The sequence below is a fragment of the Triturus cristatus genome, chromosome 4_2, assembly GCF_964204655.1.
Source record: "Triturus cristatus chromosome 4_2, aTriCri1.1, whole genome shotgun sequence".
Classification (NCBI taxonomy): Eukaryota; Metazoa; Chordata; class Amphibia; order Caudata; family Salamandridae; genus Triturus; species Triturus cristatus.
The window spans coordinates 715619205-715642591 of record NC_140586.1 but is presented as its reverse complement, the minus strand read 5'-3'; the positions used below and the strand labels follow the sequence as shown (position 1 = coordinate 715642591).

General features: G+C 47.3%; 1 protein-coding gene across 3 annotated transcripts in view; it reads right to left on the bottom strand.

Moving 5' to 3' along the window:
* The window catches only part of LRP8 (LDL receptor related protein 8), a 1041819-nt gene that overhangs the window by 28369 nt on the left and 990063 nt on the right, over nucleotides 1–23387 (bottom strand). For 2 of the 3 annotated variants that reach the window (XM_085602587.1, XM_085602588.1), the window contains one exon: nucleotides 1769–1944. The exons of the other annotated variant lie outside the window; for it this stretch is intronic. In XM_085602587.1, the coding sequence (XP_085458713.1) occupies nucleotides 1769–1944 (176 nt within the window). The remainder of the gene's footprint in view (nucleotides 1–1768; nucleotides 1945–23387) is intronic. 3 annotated transcript variants of the gene reach the window in all.

Here is a 23387-nt window from a genome sequence, read left to right as displayed (position 1 = left end):
TTAGGCTCATTGTACCAGTCCATTCAAGTTGCACACGCAGGTTCTTATTGATAAAAATCGTCGCCAAAATGTTGTAATGAAGCAAAGATCCAGTTCCAGGGTAACTCAGGGTATTCAGATAGCAGGTTCAAGATAAAGATACAGTGAGCCCCACCAGGAGCAGCCCTCCTGCTGCTCAGCCCATCCTCCAACTGCCAACCTCACTCACCCAACATTCCACAGTATCATCCACACCAACATTCCACACCACACTCACACTGGCTGAGCAGCAGGTACAACAGAATACAAGAAAGTGAAACTAATCTCGCAAAGAACAACTGCATGATTCTTACTGTAGGCCGCCGCTAGAATACAGAGATGAACAGGAGTGAGGTCTTTGTGATCTATGACCAGGCTAGATAGAGACCGAATGAAGAAATTTTGACCAGGTGAAGGCGCCAAAAGTATCCGGCCAACGAGAGGACTTCCCTGGGAGCTAAAATGTGACTTTTCCCGCGCAGAGTGTTTCCCGCGAAACCCAGTGGCTTTAGCTGCACTTGGCCCAATAGCTATCTGACTTTGAGGGAACCTGGATACAGTCTGCAACCTTGCCCACTTAAGGATTTTGACTTAAATTTCAGAAAGGACTGTGTGGGAGGGTTCCCTTTTGTACTGATATTCATTTTAATGACTGCACGATTATATTTGTTATTCTTGACCAAAAATGAAGGTATCTGATAGCTCTCTTTAAAACTATTACAAATAAAGTAAACTCAATATCTAAATATACGACAATACAAATCTATATGACCAAAAATGTGGCATTGGTGCAAAAAAAAGGGAGCATGTCCATTTTACACTATTTTATCTCGACACATACTACAGGACATTTAGCACCAGTTTGACAAACAGAGTAAATGGATTTTACACAGTTTGTACTACCTACAAACTAATGTTTGAACATTACTTTTAAGGCAAAACCTATTTTCCATATTTTTCTATCCATGCAGCAAACAGTGCAACATCCATATGCTTCATTACCCTGGTGTCATTGTTATGCAATACGATGAGCAAAATATGAGCAAACTATGTATAAAGGTCATGGTTTATTGAAGGAGTCTGAGACTCTGAGGGGTGTTAAAGAGCCAAAAGTTTTATGAACCCTGAAAACAAGGATTTCTTAAAATGGATTAAGGCAATGAGTCATATACGTGATCCCTGCTTACTCTTCTGCCTACATTCTGAACAATTTGATTTTGAACTTGGGGCATTTTCCGGCAAAACAAAGTTTCCTCTTAGAGAGATTTCTAATAACAATGGGAACGTGGTTTAGAGATTTAGTTTTGCTAGGCATATTTTGTTTTTAGTTTAACAAAAAACTACAAACTACACGTGAAATGCCCTCAAATGTAATGCTTAAGCATCACCTGGCTATAAGGAATATTAAACATGTATGCACAGCTAATACAAATGTAACAGGTCAAAGTGTACACAAGGTTGTTTATGGTGACGACCTTACAAAGGATATTGACCTCCCTGTTTTGCTTTGTTAAAGCATATTTTGTATGTTTTATGTGAATATCAGGTTTTATGTACAAATAGTCCTATGAATTGATAATTAAGGGTGTGACTTTAACAGATCAAATGCTTTTCATTGATATTCTGTAGTCAGAAATTAAAAACAAATTAAGATATGGATAAATCATACCACCCAGTTGGGACCGTAAGCTACGAGACATCTCTCTGCTATTTAAAATAACCAATTATAGTGGCGATGCTGAAGACTTACTGCTGGGTAGACATGTCCAATCTGTGTCGTTCTACCAATGTGGATTTCATCTTCATCTTCCTCTTCTTCCGTGGTCTTTCTGTACACAGGATTATCAAAATTCATGCTTTTCGTGTTCTTCCGTTTCCAGTTTCTCCATATCAGGTACCCTCCCATGCACAGCAGACCGATCGCCACTGAAGAGAAAATGGTTAACTATTAGTGCTGATCTCACCGACGGATACTTCATCACACATGGCTTCCCATTCTATTGCCCCCAAAGCAGCCACTTTGCATCATTTTGTATGTTTCAGAGGATAACTCAATACATTTTTGAAATTATTGATCCTTAGATGAAGGTGATGCTTGCTTCCTAATTCTATTTGACATATCTGGGGCTTTCGATACTGTAAATCACCCAGCTTTATTTGAGACCCTAAAGAACTGCACTGGGATCAATGGCATAGTCCTAAGATGGTTCACATCTTACCTGCAACATCGCTCGCAACAAATACATCTTAACAGTCTCTCCAAACCAACACTAGTTCCTCATGGAGTGCCCCAAGGCTCAACTCTATCCCTAGCCCTTTTCAATCTCTTATTGAAACCCTTACTGGTACCCTGAACCAAGCAGGGGTCAAATATCACCTATATGCCGATGACACCCAACTCTATTACAAAATGAAATCACCCCGGTGACATCCTACATCTGAATACCACACTAATGAAGATACATACTTAGCTTAATATCAACCACTTAAAGCTGAAGCCCAACAAAACCGAACTACTACTTTTCACCCCGAGAACCAATCCACTACCAATCCAAGTCTGGTCCAAGAATTTCGAAATCCTAAATTGTTCTCTAACACTGTCCAACACCGTTAAGTCCTTGGGCATCACTCTGGACAGAAACATGTAATTGAAAGACCACATCAACCTCTTAGCCAGAGGAGCACTCTACACACTAAAACACCTCAAGAAAATCCAACCTTTCATTCCCCCTGAAGATTTTAAGACGGTAGTGCAATCACTCGTCCTCTCAAAACTGGATTATGGTAACGCCATCATCACAGGAACTCCAAAAATTCACCTTGCCCCCTCAAGTGCAGTTCTCAACATGGCAGCCCGGCTAGTATCAGGTTGCAAACGGTTTCAGCATATCACACCTGCCCTCAAGAGCCTCAATTGGCTCCCAATCAAAGGAAGATGTTTCTACAAGACTGCTTGCATCACCCACAAAGCCCTTCACACACATAACCCCAACTGTCTGGAGAACAAACTTTTGAAAGCTGGAAGAGCCAGATCTCTAAGGAGCTCCAACTCACTTCTTCTCATACCTCCCAAACTGAAAAAGAGCTCTTCCCAGACACGTTCTTTTTCTGGAAATGCTCCCATGATATGGAAGTCACTCCCTAGAGACCTGCGCTGAAACCCCTAATTTTCCTGCTTCAAACGGTACTGTTAGATCTGGGGGTCTCTAGTTGGCAGAGGTATTCACCTTAGACCAAATAGGGACCCTTGCTTCTAGTCAGGGTACAGGGACACACACGGTAGATAACCCCTGCTCACCCTCTAGGTAGCTTGGCTCGAGCAGACAGGCTTATCCCCAAGGCAAGGTGTAAGGTATTTGCACGTAGACACCACAATGATCCCCCCTCCGCACACCACAAACTTAGACCACACAGGTGAGTTATATCAAAAATAATATATCTTTATCTAGTTTCCGCAGTTGAAATCAAGCATCACAGGTTTACACAATATTCGCTTTCTTGGTTGGTCGGGATCGTAAGATGATAGTCTCTAGTCTCTTGAGTGATTCGATACTCACTGAGAATGAATCAATTTGTAGGCTCTCGATGTTTAGGCAGCTACGTTGCTCCGGCAGTGTCGCTTCGCTCGTTGTACAAGCGCTCCTCGGGCTGTTCGGTGCAAGGATTCCACAACTCCCTCGATGAGGCCCCAGTGACGATGTCGACGTCACCGGAGTCAGCCACTCACAGCGCGGCTTCGTAGAGCAGGGAAATACGACTCTCGATCTGCTTCAGGCCTCCGGGTCGCGGCAAGGCACGTGCCGATGAGCACGTCGATCTTCTTGATGCGGCAACCGGTGTCAGGCCCGGCTCGGTGCGGTACTCCCCAGCAAGACAGAGAGCAGCCAGCCCACCTCACAGGCAGATGTTGAGAAGCTTGGTAGAACAGTCCACGGTCCCTGCGGCACACAGCAGCGCAGGTGGGACACAGCAGAGTCTTGAGTTCTTGGCAACCTTTCTATCCCTGGGTTGCGAAACAGGAGGCCAGCTCTTCTCAGGCCCTTGGAGATTCAGTTGAAGACACAGCACACAGCAAAGTCTTGTTTGGTCAAGTGGATAGGGTCAGCACACAGCAAGACCCCTTCTTCTCCTCAGCTTCAGTTGTACAGCAGAACAGGTCAGCCTTTAGAGCACACAGCACGGCAATCTTCCTTTAGTTCTTCAGCGGTCCGTCTTTCAGCAGAGGTTCCTCTCGATGGTCGAATCTGAAAATCTGTTGTCAGGGGTCTTGTACTTATACCCCTAAAAGTCTTTGAAGTCTTTGTGCAAGTGGGTCCTGAGCCCGGTCTGATCCAGTTCTGGGTGTTGCTGGAGCACTTTGTTTTCCTGGTCTCTACATTCTTTTCAGAGCGAGGGGCAAGGTCGTCAGCCGCCCAGCAGGAGGTGGAGCCAGCAGAGTGGCAGGCAGGCACAGCCCTATTCAATCCCAGGTGCTATCGCCTCCCTCCACTCTTCTTGCGATTGTCGCCATTCAGCAGAGGGCTGACTCAGCCAACCTCCCGGGGGATCCCCAGTCCCTGTCACTCTCAAACCAGACAGTCAATCCACAAGCGCGCCCAGGCACACAGAAGGGTCAGACAAGAGAACAGCTACTCTCTAAAAAGTACTGTTCTCCAACTCAGGATTTAAAAACAACCTCTCCTAAAAGATGTGTTATTAAATGCTGAGCTCAGGGATATCAAACACTCATGTCTTATCTTGTTCTTATGAGAAGATAGGCGGATAGCCATTGGCACCCGCCTCCCCCATGTTAGCCTACGGAACAAGATAACCTTGCAGTAGTGAACACACAAAATGGCCGGTGTTCACTACCAGAACATGTTACCTGCACTAGTACATGCTCTACCTTCTACATACACTGCACCCTGCCCAGGGGGGTACCTTGGGCCTTCCATAGGGATGACTGATGTGTACGAAAAGGGAAGGGTTAGGCCCGGCCAGTGTGGACACTGGCCAGGAGGACATGGCAGTCCGGGGACTGCAGGCAGGCCTGCGGCGGCAGGCCTGAGACACTGTTTTAGGGCTACACAGGTGGGTGGCGCAATCAGCGCTGCAGACCCACTAGTAGCATCTGTCATCACCAGCCCTGGCACACACAGTGCACTTTACTAGGGACTTCAGGGTGATACAGATATGCCAATCAGGTATATCCAATCAATACGATATTTTACACAGGGAGCACTTACACTCTGGCACTGATTAGCAGTGGCAGAGTGTCCAAAGCATCTAAACCAGCAAAACGAAATCCAGCACAGCATCAAAAATCCATGTAGCAGAGGCAAAAGATAGGGGAAAAACCCACACCAAGGATGTCAGGTCTAACACGTGTCCCCTCCAGCTGAAAGCGGGGAGAACTACCCACCCTCTTGGGAGTTCTCATCGCTAAGGCGGAAAAACCTGGACAGACCATCAGCATTGGCGTGCTCTGTACCGGGACGGTGTTCCACCGTAAAGTCCATTCCCTGTAGGGAGATGGACCACCTCAACAGTTTTGGATTCTCACCCCTCATCTGCATTAACCATCTGAGGGGCCTGTGGTCGGTCTGAACACGGAAGTGAGTCCCAAACAGGTAGGGCCTCAGCTTCTTCAGGGCCCCGACCACAGCAAATGCTTCCCTTTCAATAGCGCTCCACCTCTGTTCCCTGGGAAGTAGCCTCCTACTAATGAAAGCTACGGGTTGGTCCCCGCCCTCGTCGTCCATCTGTGAGAGTACTGCTCCCACGCCTTGCTCTGAAGCGTCTGTCTGCACTACGAACTCACTCGAAAAGTCAGGCGCCTTAAGCACCGGTGCTGTGAACATTGCAGTTTTCAGGGCATCAAAAGCAGTTTGACAGGCCTCGGTCCAATTCACTTTCCTGGGCTGATTTCTAGAGGTTAGTTCCGTCAAGGGGGCAACAATGGTGCCGTATCCCTTGATGAACCGTCTGTAATACCCGGTGAGTCCTAGGAAGGCTCTCACCTCTGTCTGCGTCTTGGGGGGTTCCCAAGCCAGAATGGTATCGATCTTCGCCTGTAGGGGTGCCACCTGGCCGCTCCCCACCTGGTGTCCCAAATACACCACTGATCCCTGCCCTATCTGGCACTTACTGGCCTTGATAGTGAGGCCTGCCTTCTGCAGCGCCCTCAACACTTCACAGAGGTGTTGTAAGTGTTCCTCCCAAGTGGAGCTGAACACAGCAATGTCATCCAGGTACGCGGCGCTGAATTGCTCCAGCCCGGTCAGTACCCGGTTGACCAGTCTCTGGAAGGTGGCAGGGGCATTTTTCAATCCAAAGGGCATGACGCGAAACTGGAAGTGCCCCTCTGGCGTTGAAAATGCCGACCTCTCCTTTGCCCCGTCAGTTAAGGCAATCTGCCAGTACCCCGAAGTCAAATCGAAGGTGCTGAGGTACCAGGCAGCTCCTAACCGATCCACGAGCTCATCAGCTCTGGGGATGGGGTGCGCGTCAGTCTTGGTGACCGCATTGAGCCCGCGGTAGTCCACGCAAAACCGAAGTTCTGACGGGCCACCGGGTGTAGCAGATTTCTTGGGAACGAGGACCACTGGGCTAGCCCAGGGACTGCTAGAGGGCTCAATTACCCCTAACGCCAACATCTTGGAAACTTCTTCCTTGATGCTGGCCCTGACCTTGTCAGCTACTCTGTAAAACTTTTGTTTCACAGGCAGGCTATCTCCAGTGTCCACATCATGGACGCACCAATTGGTGACACCTGGTGTCAGGGAGAACAGGGAGGCAAACTGATCCAAGACCTGGCGACAGTCTCTCTGCTGCTCTGGGGTCAGGGTGGGCGAGAGGACCACACCATCCACTGACCCGTCTTGCTCCTTGGTTGCCAGGAGGTCAGGGAGAGGATCACTATCCTCCTCCCCACCGTCGTCTGTAGCCATGAGCATCGTCACTTCAGACCTCTCGAAGTGGGGTTTGAGGCGGTTCACATGCAAGACTCTAAGGGGCTGCCTAGGAGTCTTCATGTTGATCAGGTAGGTCACCTCACTCTTGCGCTCTACCACCTCATATGGCCCGGTCCACTTGTCACGGAGCGCACAAGGCTCCACCGGCGCCATTACCCACACTTTCTGCCCGGGATGAAATTCTACCAGAGTGGTATTCTGGTCGTACCATCTTTTCATCTCCTCCTGGCTGGCTTCTAGGTTCTCCTGAGCGAGCTTCCTGAAGCGCTGCGTTTGGTTGCGGATGGCCAGCACATAGCTGAACACATCCTGGGGGGTTTTCCCACGGGATTTCTCCCACCCCTCCTTCACCAGTGTGAGAGGTCCTCTGACAGGGTGGCCATACAGCAGTTCAAAGGGGCTGAACCCTAAGGACTTCTGAGGCACCTCCCTGTAGGCAAACAACAGGCATGGTAACAAGACGTCCCACTTCCGTCTCATGGGCTCCGCTAGGCCCATAATCATACCTTTCAGGGTGCGGTTGAACCTTTCAACCAACCCATTTCCTTGAGGGTGGTAAGGAGTGGTGAACTTATAAGTTACCCCACACTCCTCCCACAGAGACTTCATATACCTAGAGATGAAGTTGGTACCCCGGTCGGAGACCACCTCTCGGGGGAACCCCACGCGGGAAAAGATCCCCATCAATGCACGGCCCACCACGGGTGCTGTGATTGTCCTGAGAGGGACTGCTTCCGGGTACCGAGTGGCGTGATCCACCAAGACCAGGATAAACCTGTTGCCTAAGGCAGTCTTGGGATCCAGGGGCCCTACGATATCAATGCCCACCCGCTCGAAAGGGGTGCTCACTACAGGAAACGGCTGGAGGGGCGCCACGCACTTCCCTCCGCTCTTACCACTGGCTTGACAGGTTTGGCAAGACTTACAAAAGGTACCGACGTGCTTCTTCATCTGGGGCCAGTAGAAGTGGGTGACAAGCCTGTGATAGGTCTTGTCTTGCCCCAGATGTCCTGCGAGAGGCACGTCGTGAGCCAGACCCAGTAAGAAGTTCCTGAAGCGCTCGGGTACCACCAGCACACGGGCTGCACCGGGCTCAGCGAACTTAGGCTCACTATACAGTAAGTCATCCTCCCAGTAAATCAAATGTTCCTTGGACCCTAGGCCTGCTGCCTGGTCTGCAGCCTGCTGCCGCACACCGACAAGAGAAGGGCACTCCTTCTGAGCCTGGCAGAATTCCTCCCTGGAGGGGCCACCCTCTTGCTGCCAATGGGTCAGCTCAGGCAACTCCCCCAGTTCGGCCACCTGCTCTCCTGTAGGTTCCAGGGCATCCCCATCAGGTTCTGCTTCCTCCTGGACCGTGGGAACAGTGGGGGCCGGTTTCCCGCGCCCTCTGCCCCTTCCTCTCCTTGCAGGTTCCTGCGCCATCGTTCCAGGCTCCAGTTCTACTAATCCACCCTTACTGGCTGTCATGGCACGTGTGGATACACAGATCCACGCTGGCAGTCCTAACATCTCCAAGTGAGTTCTGTGCTCTACGTCCTTCCATGGAGAACTCTCCAGGTCGTTACCCAACAGACAATCTACCGGCAAGGCATCACTGACACAGACTTCCAAGGTACCAGAGACTCCCCCCCATGTAAAGGGAACACGCGCCATCTTGCAGAGGCGAACTGAAGTGTCAGCTGCCACTACGGGGCGGAGCACATTGGGAATGACTTGCTCTTCAGACACCCACTGACACCTGACAGATGTCACACTAGCCCCGGTGTCTCTCAGAGCCTCTATCTCCCTCCCATTGATGGTCACCTTTTGCCCGTACTTCTTAGTGTTAGCGGGTATCAAGGTATCCTGGACCACCTCTTGGTCTCCTAATGAGACAAGGGTCATCATAGCTAATCCCTCTTCCCCACTGGAAATCAAATCCCCTCCCAAAGCTACACTAGCTAACCCTGGGACTGGAGCAGCAGCTGGTGCTGGGGGTTTCTTGGGACATTTAGGGGCGATGTGCCCCACTTCCCTACAAGCATAGCAAGTAGGCGGTGGTCTGTTGCCCTTAGGGGGCCAAGACCTCTTCGGCTTGGGGGCTTGGGACTCCTTCTCCTGGGAACTGTTTTGGGGCCCTTTAGAGAACTCCTTACTGTTACCCTTGTCCTCCCCACCTTTCTGCTGGGGACCCTGTCCACCCTTGGCTGGCATACTTACCACCCCTTTGTTGACCCTGGTGCTAGTCCAGCGGTCTGCCTCTTTAGCAAGCTCACTGGGATCAGTTAACTTGCTGTCTAAAAGATGCTGGCGCAGCTCTGGAACACATAGACTACGCAAGTGCTCCCAACTAATCAAGTGACACAACCCCACATAATCAGTAACTTTGCTGCCCTTTATCCAACCTTCCAGTGCACGCGTGTACATACTCACACACTCCACCCACGTACTCGAATCAAGTTTCTTGAAGTTCCTAAACTTCTGGCGGTACTGTTCTGGTGTAAGCCCATACCTGAGGCATAAGGCCTCCTTCATAGTGGGGTAGGTTAAGGTCCCTGCTGCTTCTAAGGGTGCTAAGACATCCCTCCCAGAGGCCTCAAAATGCTTCCACAAACCTGCTCCCCAACTCTTCTCAGGCACTTCATTCATCTTTAAGGCAAGCTCATAGGATCTAAACCATGCATAGATATCCTCACCCCTCTGATAATTCTGCACCAAATCTTTCGGTATGTATACTTTACCCGCCTGTACTGGTTGTGCGCTGCCACCATTCGGACTGGACGCCACTTGTTTGGCTTTAATGTCCAGCTCCCTCATGCTCAACTCATGAGCCAACTGGAATTTCTTCTCTTCCAAAGCGAGAGCATTCCTCCTCTCCTCCGCCTCTTTCTCACTGTCAAGGCGCAGTTTCCTTTCTTCTGCTTGAGCTTTGAGTTTAAAAAGTTCAATCTCATGGGCTCTAACCCTCTGGTTTTCCTCCAGCTCCTCTGGAGAGAGGCTCCTACTGGAATGGGCGCTGCCAGCCCTAGACGCTGGCCTATTCACTGGCAGATCATCAGATCCAAATCCGTGCTCCGGTGTGCCATCCCCTTCAGTAGTTTCCTCGGTTGCACCATTCTTGGCCTCCCACCAGGCCCTTAGAGCTTTCTGTAGCTCCGTCTTGTTGGCGCTGCCCTTCGCTGGGCATCCAAGCTGCTTGCAGAATTGCTTTAGTTGCTCCTTCTTATACTCGAGCAACTTTTTCACCTCGAATTGCAATTCCGGCTCCTCGCCTACTCCATTCAGAGACATGATGCTTCGTCGATCCTCCAAGAATAGTCTTCGCAAAAACTTCGTGCGATGCAACTGCTTACTAGATTAGTGATGTACGAAGAATCACTGCAGGTCAAGTGCAAATACTGGTTCTAATCCGCACCGCTGACCACCAATGTTAGATCTGGGGGTCTCTAGTTGGCAGAGGTATTCACCTTAGACCAAATAGGGACCCTTGCTTCTAGTCAGGGTACAGGGACACACACGGTAGATAACCCCTGCTCACCCTCTAGGTAGCTTGGCTCGAGCAGCTACGTTGCTCCGGCAGTGTCGCTTCGCTCGTTGTACAAGCGCTCCTCGGGCTGTTCGGTGCAAGGATTCCACAACTCCCTCGATGAGGCCCCAGTGACGATGTCGACGTCACCGGAGTCAGCTACTCACAGCGCGGCTTCGTAGAGCAGGGAAATACGACTCTCGATCTGCTTCAGGCCTCCGGGTCGCGGCAAGGCACGTGCCGATGAGCACGTCGATCTTCTTGATGCGGCAACCGGTGTCAGGCCCGGCTCGGTGCGGTACTCCCCAGCAAGACAGAGAGCAGCCAGCCCACCTCACAGGCAGATGTTGAGAAGCTTGGTAGAACAGTCCACGGTCCCTGCGGCACACAGCAGCGCAGGTGGGACACAGCAGAGTCTTGAGTTCTTGGCAACCTTTCTATCCCTGGGTTGCGAAACAGGAGGCCAGCTCTTCTCAGGCCCTTGGAGATTCAGTTGAAGACACAGCACACAGCAAAGTCTTGTTTGGTCAAGTGGATAGGGTCAGCACACAGCAAGACCCCTTCTTCTCCTCAGCTTCAGTTGTACAGCAGAACAGGTCAGCCTTTAGAGCACACAGCACGGCAATCTTCCTTTAGTTCTTCAGCGGTCCGTCTTTCAGCAGAGGTTCCTCTCGATGGTCGAATCTGAAAATCTGTTGTCAGGGGTCTTGTACTTATACCCCTAAAAGTCTTTGAAGTCTTTGTGCAAGTGGGTCCTGAGCCCGGTCTGATCCAGTTCTGGGTGTTGCTGGAGCACTTTGTTTTCCTAGTCTCTACATTCTTTTCAGAGCGAGGGGCAAGGTCGTCAGCCGCCCAGCAGGAGGTGGAGCCAGCAGAGTGGCAGGCAGGCACAGCCCTATTCAATCCCAGGTGCTATCTCCTCCCTCCACTCTTCTTGCGATTGTCGCCATTCAGCAGAGGGCTGACTCAGCCAACCTCCCGGGGGATCCCCAGTCCCTGTCACTCTCAAACCAGACAGTCAATCCACAAGCGCGCCCAGGCACACAGAAGGGTCAGACAAGAGAACAGCTACTCTCTAAAAAGTACTGTTCTCCAACTCAGGATTTAAAAACAACCTCTCCTAAAAGATGTGTTATTAAATGCTGAGCTCAGGGATATCAAACACTCATGTCTTATCTTGTTCTTATGAGAAGATAGGCGGATAGCCATTGGCACCCGCCTCCCCCATGTTAGCCTACGGAACAAGATAACCTTGCAGTAGTGAACACACAAAATGGCCGGTGTTCACTACCAGAACATGTTACCTGCACTAGTACATGCTCTACCTTCTACATACACTGCACCCTGCCCAGGGGGGTACCTTGGGCCTTCCATAGGGATGACTGACGTGTACGAAAAGGGAAGGGTTAGGCCCGGCCAGTGTGGACACTGGCCAGGAGGACATGGCAGTCCGGGGACTGCAGGCAGGCCTGCGGCGGCAGGCCTGAGACACTGTTTTAGGGCTACACAGGTGGGTGGCGCAATCAGCGCTGCAGACCCACTAGTAGCATCTGTCATCACCAGCCCTGGCACACACAGTGCACTTTACTAGGGACTTCAGGGTGATACAGATATGCCAATCAGGTATATCCAATCAATACGATATTTTACACAGGGAGCACTTACACTCTGGCACTGATTAGCAGTGGCAGAGTGTCCAAAGCATCTAAACCAGCAAAACGAAATCCAGCACAGCATCAAAAATCCATGTAGCAGAGGCAAAAGATAGGGAAAAAACCCACGCCAAGGATGTCAGGTCTAACAGGTACCTTAAACACCTACTGCTCAACAAATACTTTAACACACACCCTAACTTAGCTATGTTCCCAAAGCTCTCACCCACTCTGCCTTGACCAGTTGCAGCGGTTAATTTACTGTTTCAGCTGTCTACTATGTCTTGTACGCTTTTTAACTAACACGGTTCCTATGTCTGCATACTGTAACTACCTCTGCGGTTGAATGTATTTTCTTTGTCTGTATTTTTGCATGTACTTCAATTAAATGATCTCGCATTATATGTAAGGCGCTCTGATACCTTCTGGTCCAGCTACGCTATATAAAACTTATAAGTAAATAATTGCATCTCAGAGCTTTTGCCCCATCAGCCATTTTTCCCTTTAACACCAATGGTTCCACCTGTATTTTTATTTCTTGGCTAGGCTTCTGGAGTACCTAGTCTAAGGGACCACCAAACTGGAAATCAACTGCTCCTCAATTATACATTTGGTGACCCTAGGGCCAGCAGGAACCTTAAATTAACCAATATTCCTTAAAGGTACCCTTCTTCAATCCCGTTATTCTGATCCTGGAAGGTGGCAACAAATCTAGTTTTGGGGTGAATTCGCTCCAACCAGGGGACATACTTATTCTCTCAATGTAAAAAAAAGCCCAGTGAAGCATGGTAACAGGGACTAATATGTTCCTTCTTTCAATTTTATCGAATGATATCTACAGTCATTATGGAGGATGGTATTCATAATGCTGATCGCGGCTATCCGAACACACAGAGTTTTCTCTAAATGCTGCACATTAGATGAAGGATGAAGGGTACACAAGGGATAGCCGACCCTCCTCAACTTTCTACTTGCTCTAGGAGTTTCTGAGTGGGATGCACTATCAATCGCCCCGCCACAGTCCTCGTGCAGTATCTTATATGTAGTGATGCATAGACATGACTACCTGCAGTGAATTCATTCTGGAAGTACAACAAGGCATTTTGTAAACAACATATGCACTTTTTCAAGGATGTATGACGTTACAACGCAAACTATTACAACGCATACTTTAACAACGCGGTTTTTACAACACAACTTCCATTACAACGCATGCTATTACAATGCAAGCTATTACAACGCATGTACCATTACAATGTAAATTACTATTCTAACACCGCCGGGTGCTTACCTCAGGGAAGGTGCTGGTCAGTGAGGCATATGCTTTGTAAAGGCATTGCATTGTAATGCCTGCGTTGTAATGGATGTTTCCCCTTTTTCAAAAGCATGAAAATCCAATCCTACCTGGTTAGATGGAATTTCAAACTCTCAAGTTGCACCCAAACTGATGTGCACAGGAGAGCTGTCCAAAGATCAATGACAAACCACATCTACTGGAGACTCACTCAAGCAGTTTTGATGAGCTTCATCTTAAACAAAACTGTGTGGACTTTAAGGAGCTGAGCCCTGTTCAGTCCCTCTGGACTGGCACTAACCCTGCATCTCTGTAGAATCTCTAGTGACGTGCTCATCTTCTGCCCTTGAATGTATGAATGTGTGCAACCAACTAAAAAACTCCAGATAAACAGTTTCAGAGCACAAGAACCCCCTTTACCTCCTTACCAAAGACTACCCACGAACCACCTTTATAAATACAGGTGAGCCGAGTGGGGAGTATTCCTGATGAATCCACTACCCTTGTACCTACGTATTATTTGTTTACTCCCCCACATTGTCCTATTCAAGGTACCCAAGAGCCTCCAACCACTGTAATGTTGCACCTGGGCCATCGTCATCCTTGGTGGCCTGGGTGATGGAAGAAGTGTCACTGAGCCACACTTAGGAGACCTTTGATCCTTATTAACTCTGCAGATCTCAAACACCTGGAATTCGTGCTTTATAGCTGGCTTCAGAGCTCACAGACGGTGCGTGTGGTCTTGGTGGACTCACATCCTACGCCCCCTAATGGTCCAGACTGACATCATTTACTTGCAAGATCTGCCCATCCTGGTACCAATGTTGATGAACCGAGCTTGCTAGCCCTTACCCGTCTCACGATATATGACTGTCACGGTTCTGGACTGCCCTCACTGTAAACTATGACAAGATGAGCTCGCCTCCATGAACATTTGCTGCAACAACTGTAACGCATATATTGCTGCAAGTGTTTTCATGTTTTATTGTAGTTTCCCATACTATGTATTAATTGTGTCATTGCTGTTGTAACTGTAATACTGTTTGCAATAGTAAACAAAGCTAACAGTCCAGTTCAGTCCATCCTTCTGATCAGATGATAGGCGAGAAGGCATTGTGACCCACACTTTGTAAATAGAGTTGTCCGGCCACTGTAGAGATCGCCTTCAGCAGAGCACGAGCTTGTATCTTTCGATGGAGGATCAGTAGTTGGATCCCTTCCTTCAGGATAACCCTGATCTTTGTTTGATATGACAGAGGATCATGATTCCGGTTTAAAAACCCCTGATTATGAACCTCAAAGGGATTGTGATGAGTTGGTACACAGTATATTTTGGGTGGCAGTGGAGTGTTCACTGGTGACGATTTGTTCTTACAATGTTCTTTAGTTTCTTGATGTTTAATTTACTTTTTAAATGTGTAATGAAAGTGTCTGTCTTTTAACTAAGTACCCACTATGGCTATGATTTCTAATTTATTGGGATTACAATGCCTGTGTCAAACAGCATCTAGTTTCAAAATTCACATAACACACATTAAGGTAGGCCTTGCCTATTTTACCACACAGCCATGGAGTTTTAAGAGGATTTTTAAAGCCATCTTTTCATTTGATAGAAAGATGCGAGCAACCTGGTCAGTAGATAACACCTGCAGCATCACCGCTGATGCAGAGGCAGCTCCAACAACGCTAAGGACCCGGTGAAACCCTGCAGTCACATTCGAAGCAAAGCATGCTGCTTTGGAGACTTGGCTCAAAGACTATAATGGGGCTTAGAAGTCAGCTCTGTTCAAGGAACATATTGTAACAAGCATTGGCATAGCCAATAGGTCTCGCCTTTGGGACCTTATAAGTGTTTAGCCATGCAACAGTTACATAACTAAATACTTATAAGGTCCCAAAAGCGAGATCTATTGGCTATGCCAAGCAGCCGTGCAGCCGCAAAAGTGATCGCGATCAAACATCAAAGCGGTCGCGAAAGTGAAAGTCAAGCGCGGCGCGCGCGCCTGCGCACTTGCATTGTAGCTCTAGGCTGGCCTGGTAGCACTTTTTGGAGCCCTCTCAATAAGTCTCCCCAGACCAGCGCATGTGCTGGGTCAGGCGAGACCTAAAAATGCACTTGCTGAATTGACGAGTGTTCGCACCACACTATGTTTTGAAATGTATACTAATAGTATGTAGAGAGGTTTTGCAGTTTTATAATATATAAAATGATGTAGTTTGGTTTTTGTACCAGGATAACCTTCAGTGGCTTGTGCAATCAGACACTTATGTAAGCCATTTACTCTTTCCTTGTTTTTCTTCACCACAGAAAGGAAAACTAAGCAAACCATCGGTGCCACCAGTTGAGGCAAGCAGCATAAAATCAATCTTCCTTCACTTCTTCATTTGGTCGCATCAATAGTCACTGGGAGTTCACACAGTGCTTAATATTCGAACTGCTTTCCTAGCTCATTCAGCTCTGAATGACAGAGTGACATCTGCAGTGTTCCTGTCATTATCAGTCAGAAGCCTTTGCATCTCACATGAAGAGTCTTGAATCTCTTGGCAACACTCCTTGAAAACCTTCCATTTGAAACATGCCCCCCTTATAATCCACTAGAGATCTCTCGGGCACATCTGCAGTAAAACGCACTCCCCGCCTCCTGTAATAAGGGGCCACTAAGACCCGCAAGTACCACTGAACGCTGTAGGCAGCTGGTATGATTTCTAGTGTAACCAACATACTTTTTCTGAAAGTAGGTTCAGGATGCCGGGCATAAAAAATGCTGAGCAAACAACTTGGGAACAGAGGCACTCTAAGCACAGCTTCAAATCACCAGGGCCGCCACTGAGGCGCTAACTGACTACCAGTAAAGAAAACAAACCATTGCCTTTGCTTGTGAGATACCAAAGTGAAGTGGCCTAGCAAGGGTGCATTGGAGAGCCATGCAAGCAAGTCAAAAGGGCCCTCCGTCCTGTTTTGGTGGGGGAAGACATTAATAACAGGGATACAGTGGACTCCTGACACCTCAGGGCTGCAGTGCCACTGCACCTGCTGCACAGCTGGTAGCTATGCCTCTGGACACCCTGGAGATTAAACATGTGTTCCTGCTGCTGCAACAGGCGTGGATAGGAGAAGAGAAGCAGTGGCGGCTCTTCCATTGTGGCTTTGGGCATTGCCCTTCCCCGGCTCCTTTTTTCCAGTCTCTTAGTGTCTGAAGCTCTTCCTTACAGCTTCACACTTTGAGTGACAGGAATCAGCAAATAAAAACGGTGCATGGCGGGTTCTCTTCACAGGCCGAGGCATGCCTCGCTTGTGTATGCTTTTTCCTTTGTCAGTGAGATAGTCTGTAACTGCTTTAGACACTAAGACTGGCAGTGCGGAAAACAGCCTCTGAATTCGGTTCCAGTGCCTGCCTGGGGTGGCGGGGCCTGACTTCTGCTTTCCTCTGTATGCTTTCTCCCATTCCCAACGGTAAACATGCAGCGAGACCCCAGGCAGACACTCGCACCAAATCCGAAAATAAGAGCAGGCGGCTTCTAAAACTTACCAGTGGAGATCACGGAGGGCCCCTACACCTAGGTGCCCCGGAGCCATTGCATTGGCTGCACCACTGATGGCTACATCCCAGCCAAAGAGCCCCCTGTCGCAAGGTCTAGAAATCACTCATCGAAACCCTCAAGTGGAACACTCCCTTCCCTCTACACAGAAAACCACCAACCACAGGGAGATCTTAAACTAGTCACCAATATATACATCACCCAGGCCTTGAGAAATCTACTCGCCCACTTGCTATGGCAAGTCAAATGCTATCAGGGTGAGCTATTTTTATGGACTACTGGCCCAGACTGGCCAGAGACTCCAGTTGACAAAGAACAGGTGTTATATAATTAGGAAAGTGAAATAATAATAATGATGCCTTTAAATCTTGTTACATTTGCTGTGAATTCAAAGAGACAGGTCAGGTGTCAGCTTGTGTCTTTTTACAGATCATTACTTATTTTACCCTGGAGAACGCTTCCAAAACCCCTTAACTTTGCAGTAAGAGAAAGAAAAGCAAAGTGAACTGTCTGACAATCATGCCTTGTGCAATGAAAGGCAATAGGATGTCAGTTTCTTTCTAAAAATGTTTTTTTAATATATTGTAAATGAACTGTACAAATACTTCAAAATATATTTCAGTACTTAGGAAAGTATTTTTTCAAAAACAATGATGGGTAATGGAAAAAAAATATTTTAATAGGATCAAAACAAATTACAACATTTTACTTGATGTTGTGCAAATGATAAATATTTACTGAAACCCAATTTCCCCATTGTCATTCGTACACTACATAGTTCATCAGTAATACTGCATGTCAGTGGCAAAATATGTGGCCATTTCAAGGGAAGCGTGCTGTCTGTAAATGACAGTGAATCATGCTTTCTAACTATATCTACTAAAAGTGAGTCTTTTTAAACATGAACTCAGAAACATTCCTGCCCCCAACCTGATGACAATGAACCAAGAGGCAAGTGAGGGTTCATTTGTACCTTTTATGTGGGCTAGATTTTTGTTATCCATGGTGTAAAAGTTTAGTCTATTAAATCAAACATAGGAGTTTTAGTACGGCACACATGCTGAGCTCACATACTTGAAGGTGCTTTCATATTTAATAATGAAGAATAAGTGACTCGATGAAATAAAATATTTGCCTAGGATTATACAATTTGGCGCAACTTATGGGTCAAGTTTATTCAGGGCTTTAAGTGGGATGAAAAAACTGAAGGGAGTGTGTCTCAAAGGGGCGTGGCCAATGTAATTAAGGATGTGGCTTAAAAACACATAAGCTAAAAATCTGTGCTTAGCATAGTGTGCCGCCCGACTTGTATTTTGCTGTTTCTGTCATTGCCTCCAGATATATGATATAACATCACACTTACGACAAGTCTGGACTATTGGCTTTGTCACTGGTTGTTAGTTGCATAAAATAAATAAGCAGCAACTCTGGCTTTGTATATAATATTGAAAAGGCTTCCACTTAAAGCCCTGGTGACACCACCACAATATCGCTGCTCCTGAGTTTCAAACTGAGAAGGGAAATCCAGAGAGAAAATTACGCTCTTTAAAGGATTTTCTTTCCCCTACAACGCTCACCTGGCATGTCGTCATACCGTAACTTCTCCACTAGGGAGCAGTGAGCAGTGCGAGTGTGCGCACATCGATGTGCCTGCTGTCACTGCAGTCCGGAAAAAACAGACCGCCTGTGCCAGGGCACCAAACAGAGCCCGATAGAGACCAGTGACGAGGCCTTCTTTAAAAAACTGCCAGTGCTCAGCACCGGTGAGACCCGGCCCACTTAAAGCCCTGAGTATATTATAGTCAAGGAGGCCCCTCATGCATCCTTCCATGTATCTATAAGCTGCACTTCTATGTCATTGGTCACCTTCACAATCTGATACTCTACTCTTGCTCCTCAAACCCTGCATTCTCCTTCTCCTTCTCGTCTAGAGGTAAACATGAGCTCAATCTGCTGCAAAACCCATAATGCTCGGCAGGTTCTGTGTTTCAAATGTGCATGTTTGTAGCTGCTTGAACCGTTAACATATTAAGAGAGACATTTTATCCAGCAGCGACTCCACCGCTAAGGTGGAGGAGCGTAGTCCCACTGCTCTCGAAGCTGTGCAAAGGAAAAATAAAATAATAATAACAGAACGTTATCATTTTATTTTTAGTGGAACTTGGAGCCAGGTTAGGGTGGGCTGGGCTGGGCTCATCACGCAGAGGGAGGAGGAGTGGTATAATGTGCACCTTAAGTGTGCATGGGCTAGCCAAACTGTCATGTGCACTTAGCATGTTCTCCACAGCCTGGGTGGAGAGCATGCACAGGCTCCCACTTCCTGTCTGAGTACTAAACCAGGGCGCTCAGACCAAACTGGCTGGTGACCGGCGACGAGCAGGTAAGTCGTCTTTTAAAAAAATATATTTCTAACCCCCATCCCACTGTTTCCTACCAGTCGCCACTGATTTTATGAACACCCTTGCTGGTATAGATATTTTCTTTAATGATTTGAGTTGTCGTTGAACACACCTGCCACCTCAAAAGAATGACTTGAACATTTTTTATAGTTTCAAAAAGCAGACCATTCCATTCTTTTCAGTGGTATCGTCCCTTCCATCTCGCTCTTCTATCAGTGGCGCCCCTAGACTCTGCAGTAAGATCAGTCATCGCACAAGTCATCAACTGTGTTAAAGTAGGAGCTCTAGCTACTGCATTAGACACGTTTTGCACAAGCTCAACAGGACATTCAGTTTTGCTGTATTACATGTAGCAGTTAGTTGCTATTAGCGGGTGCCTTTGCATTTGAACTTTCCAGTCTTCTCTGGAGCCTCTTTGATTGGAACCCATCTCATGCCTGCACAAGTATTGCATCTAGTCTGTACCTGTGCTTAGATTTCCCAGTTGTAAACGTCTCCTCTTGCAAGGGCAGAGGCGAAATCTCAATCCTCAGAATCCACATGAACAGCAGCCTCATAACACCTTTGGACCTTGAGTTGCCCACACTCAGCCAATTCACAGCCTCCTAATATGAAACACCACATCAGTCCTAATTGATAAGTTCCAAACAATGGTGGGCAGAAAAACACACCACAGTCAGGTACTCAAACACATGTTCAGGTCTTGCAGGCACTGTACCAATCCGCAATAGCTGTAGATTGCGGCATATCCCAGGACCTTGCCTCATTGTGATCATTACAATGATTCTAGATGCCATGGTATTCAGAATAAAAACACACATTGCATTTCTTAGCACAATTGCAGGGCACAAGTGATCTGTTATGGTAGAGCCAATTTGCCTCAAGTCAAAATCTTCCTAGGTGGGACTTAGATATTGATATGCCTTCCCTTCAACAGTGAATACTTGTACAGGGTCACTCAACATCTTAGTGACGTGCATTGCAGTGTACCTGGTCACAGGCCTGCTGGAGCATCATCCAGTGAGCACACATGGCTCCGACATGCCCTGACATTTAGCTCTCTGTGAATAACTTGCAAGAAGAAGGCAAGAGATGGCTGGTCATCAGGTGAGTCACCACCACAGTATTATCACAAATCAAGAATAGGTATGCACTGCACAACACTCACCGGCTGAATCTCACATGCTGGTTACAGTGGCTGAGCCTTTAACTATGGATGACAACACCCAAGCTAGAAACACAGAGGATGCAGATACAATGCAATACACAAAATACATCTGTGGAGGAGCACACGATTGAAATGTTCAGTCGTGGATCTGCTACCTGCACAAATCAGCCGAGGCTGTCCCTTATGGGGAATAATCCTTCTTTCAGTCATCTATCAATCAATCAAGAACATTTGTAGAGAGCGCTACTCACCCGTGAAGGTCTCAAGGCGCCGGGGGGGGGGGGGAGGGGGGACGTGCCGCTACTGCTTGAAAAGCCAGGTCTTGAGGTGCTTCCTGAAGGAGAGATGGTCCTGGATCAGTCGTAGGGGGGTGGGGAGGGGGTTCCACATCTTGGCCGCCAGGTAGGAGAAAGATCTTCCTCCGGTGGTGGTTCTGCGAATCCGTGGGACGGTGGCGAGGGCGAGGCTGGCGGAGCGGAGCTGGCTGGTAGGTGTGTAGAACAAGAGGCGGGTATTGAGGTATTCGGGGCCCATGTCGTGGAGAGCCTTGTGGGCGTGGGTGAGGAGTCTGAAGGTGATCCTCTTGCTGACGGGGAGCTAGTGCAGGTCTCTCAGGTGTGCAGAGATGTGGCTGTGTCGGAAAATGTCCAGGATGAGTAGTGCAGATGCGTTCTGAATGCGCTGGAGTCTTTTCTGTAGTTTGGCGGTGGTCCCAGAGTAGAGGGCGTTCCCGTAGTCTAGTCGGCTGGTGACGAGGGCCTGGGTGACTGTCTTCCTGGTTCCAGTGGGGATCCACCGGAAGATCATGCGTAGTTAAAACCTTGCAACTGATTTTCATTCACAAAATGATGCACACTGGTTCACTTATACCACTCTCGTGATCACGCTCCTCCTCAGAGGTTTGTGTGCACTCTTGATTACTATGGGCTTTGCCCTGATAGTGTATTTGCCTCACATTGGACCTTTTTCTGGCTTTTGTTTATCTTATATAATAATAAAATATATAATACATAACGGAGACCTTCCAAATATGGGCCTATATTATCGAGGGGTTCTAGTGACAGGCAACAACATGCATTATTATTGTCAATGCAAAGCGCATTGTAAGGAAATTACAAACATGTATTCTAAAATGTGCTTTTCTATTGTAGTTCATTGACACTAAAGAGAAGGTTTAACAAGACATATATAAGAAAGACATTAAAGTGCAATGTGGGACACTGCAGCCTTTTGCTGACAGGGTTCTGCCTTTACACTACTCATTTCACACACTGGGCTGTGTTCATTGGTACATGGTTCATCAAGGATGGGCCTGCAGTGGTCAGCTGGTCAGGTGTGCGGCTTAATTCTCTGAGAGCACCACTATGATTGGGAAACCCCTTTTGTAACGAGCACTGAAACAAAAGACGAAATGCTGTGTTAACCTTTCATTCACCAATTTTTATTTGTTTAGGGAAGCTAAATATCCGGCAAATGAATTCAGCACCAGGAATTACTGGACAGAATTCAGAGTTAAGCCATCTTTACTTTATAATATGAGCTTTAAAATCACCGGCAAATGTACAAGAATGCTTACCCACATAATATACATAAACCTAGATCTATAAATATCTATTGATCGTCCGCCTGTCTATCTGTTTATCATTTCAACCAAAGCAGCATCTTCCCTAAGTTCTTTTCAGCCTCGGTGTTTGTGACAAAGAGTTTTTTTGCCCACATTTGCTGTTTGTCTGATTAAACAAATGTACATCCTTTGTTAGTTTTGAACCCATAAACACTATTTGGTTTTTTACAACATTTCAGGTTATGTATTGCTGCATCTTTTCATCAATATTTGTATTCAAAAGATATGATGGAAAAGGGAATGTTGTTTTGCACTTTTGTGTTTAACAAAATTCAATACTTTTGTGCATATCTCAAACACATACAACTCCCCACGTGCCAATCAAGTAGGTGTGGCCTTGAATGCCCCGAGTCTTCAAACTGAACATATTTGTAGGTTTTGAAACTGGTTTCTATCACATCTGGGATGATAACGTTGCTAAGGCAACAAGGCATGCATTCATGATCACCTCGCAAGAGGGCAAGTCGCCCCAGAAGCAAGAACACACCACGTACTGAGCAGTATGCCTTTATTATTCTCGGATTAGAGACTGTGCTCGGTAACACAGGCACAAAGACAGTCACATGTACTTCGGATTATCCACCTCAGCAAGGAAATTGCTCATGTGGTTACCATCGAAGTGTCAAAACCAAGGAATGTGCATGGGACCCAAAAAGGTGGAAAGCATCTGCAATGGCTTGAGGTACAAATGGAGCCACATAAAGGCAAATAAGTCAAACATAAATGTTGGAAAATTGCCCATTCTGTAGGATCACCCCTAATTATTTGCTGGCTATTCAACCCTGTGCACTTTACCCCTGCCAACCAGTGGTAAAGTGCTAGTGCTCTGCCTTTCAACTTGCCGAAATTGGCATACTCCTGATTGGCGTATTTAATTCATTAATTGGTCCCTTGTATATTGTACTCCCTGTCACGTTAGCTGGCCCTTCTTTTGTTCTTCCAGCCAGTCAGGTCCCAATCACAGTGGGACTCTTTTACTTTACAGTGTCAGAGCGTCTTTGACAGATCAGCTGGGTTTAAATATAACATTTGAGCACACTTCAAAGGAAGGAAACAGAATGCAAACACAATTAGTGTGTACTCCACTATCTGATTGCTGAAAGCTCAGCTTTGATTTTACCAGACTTCTATCTATGTGTTTCTTAGGGGTACAAAAACTGCCTAAAGAACAAGTTACTTACCTTCGGTAACGATATATCTGTAAGAAACATTAGTTAGTTAGATTCCTCAC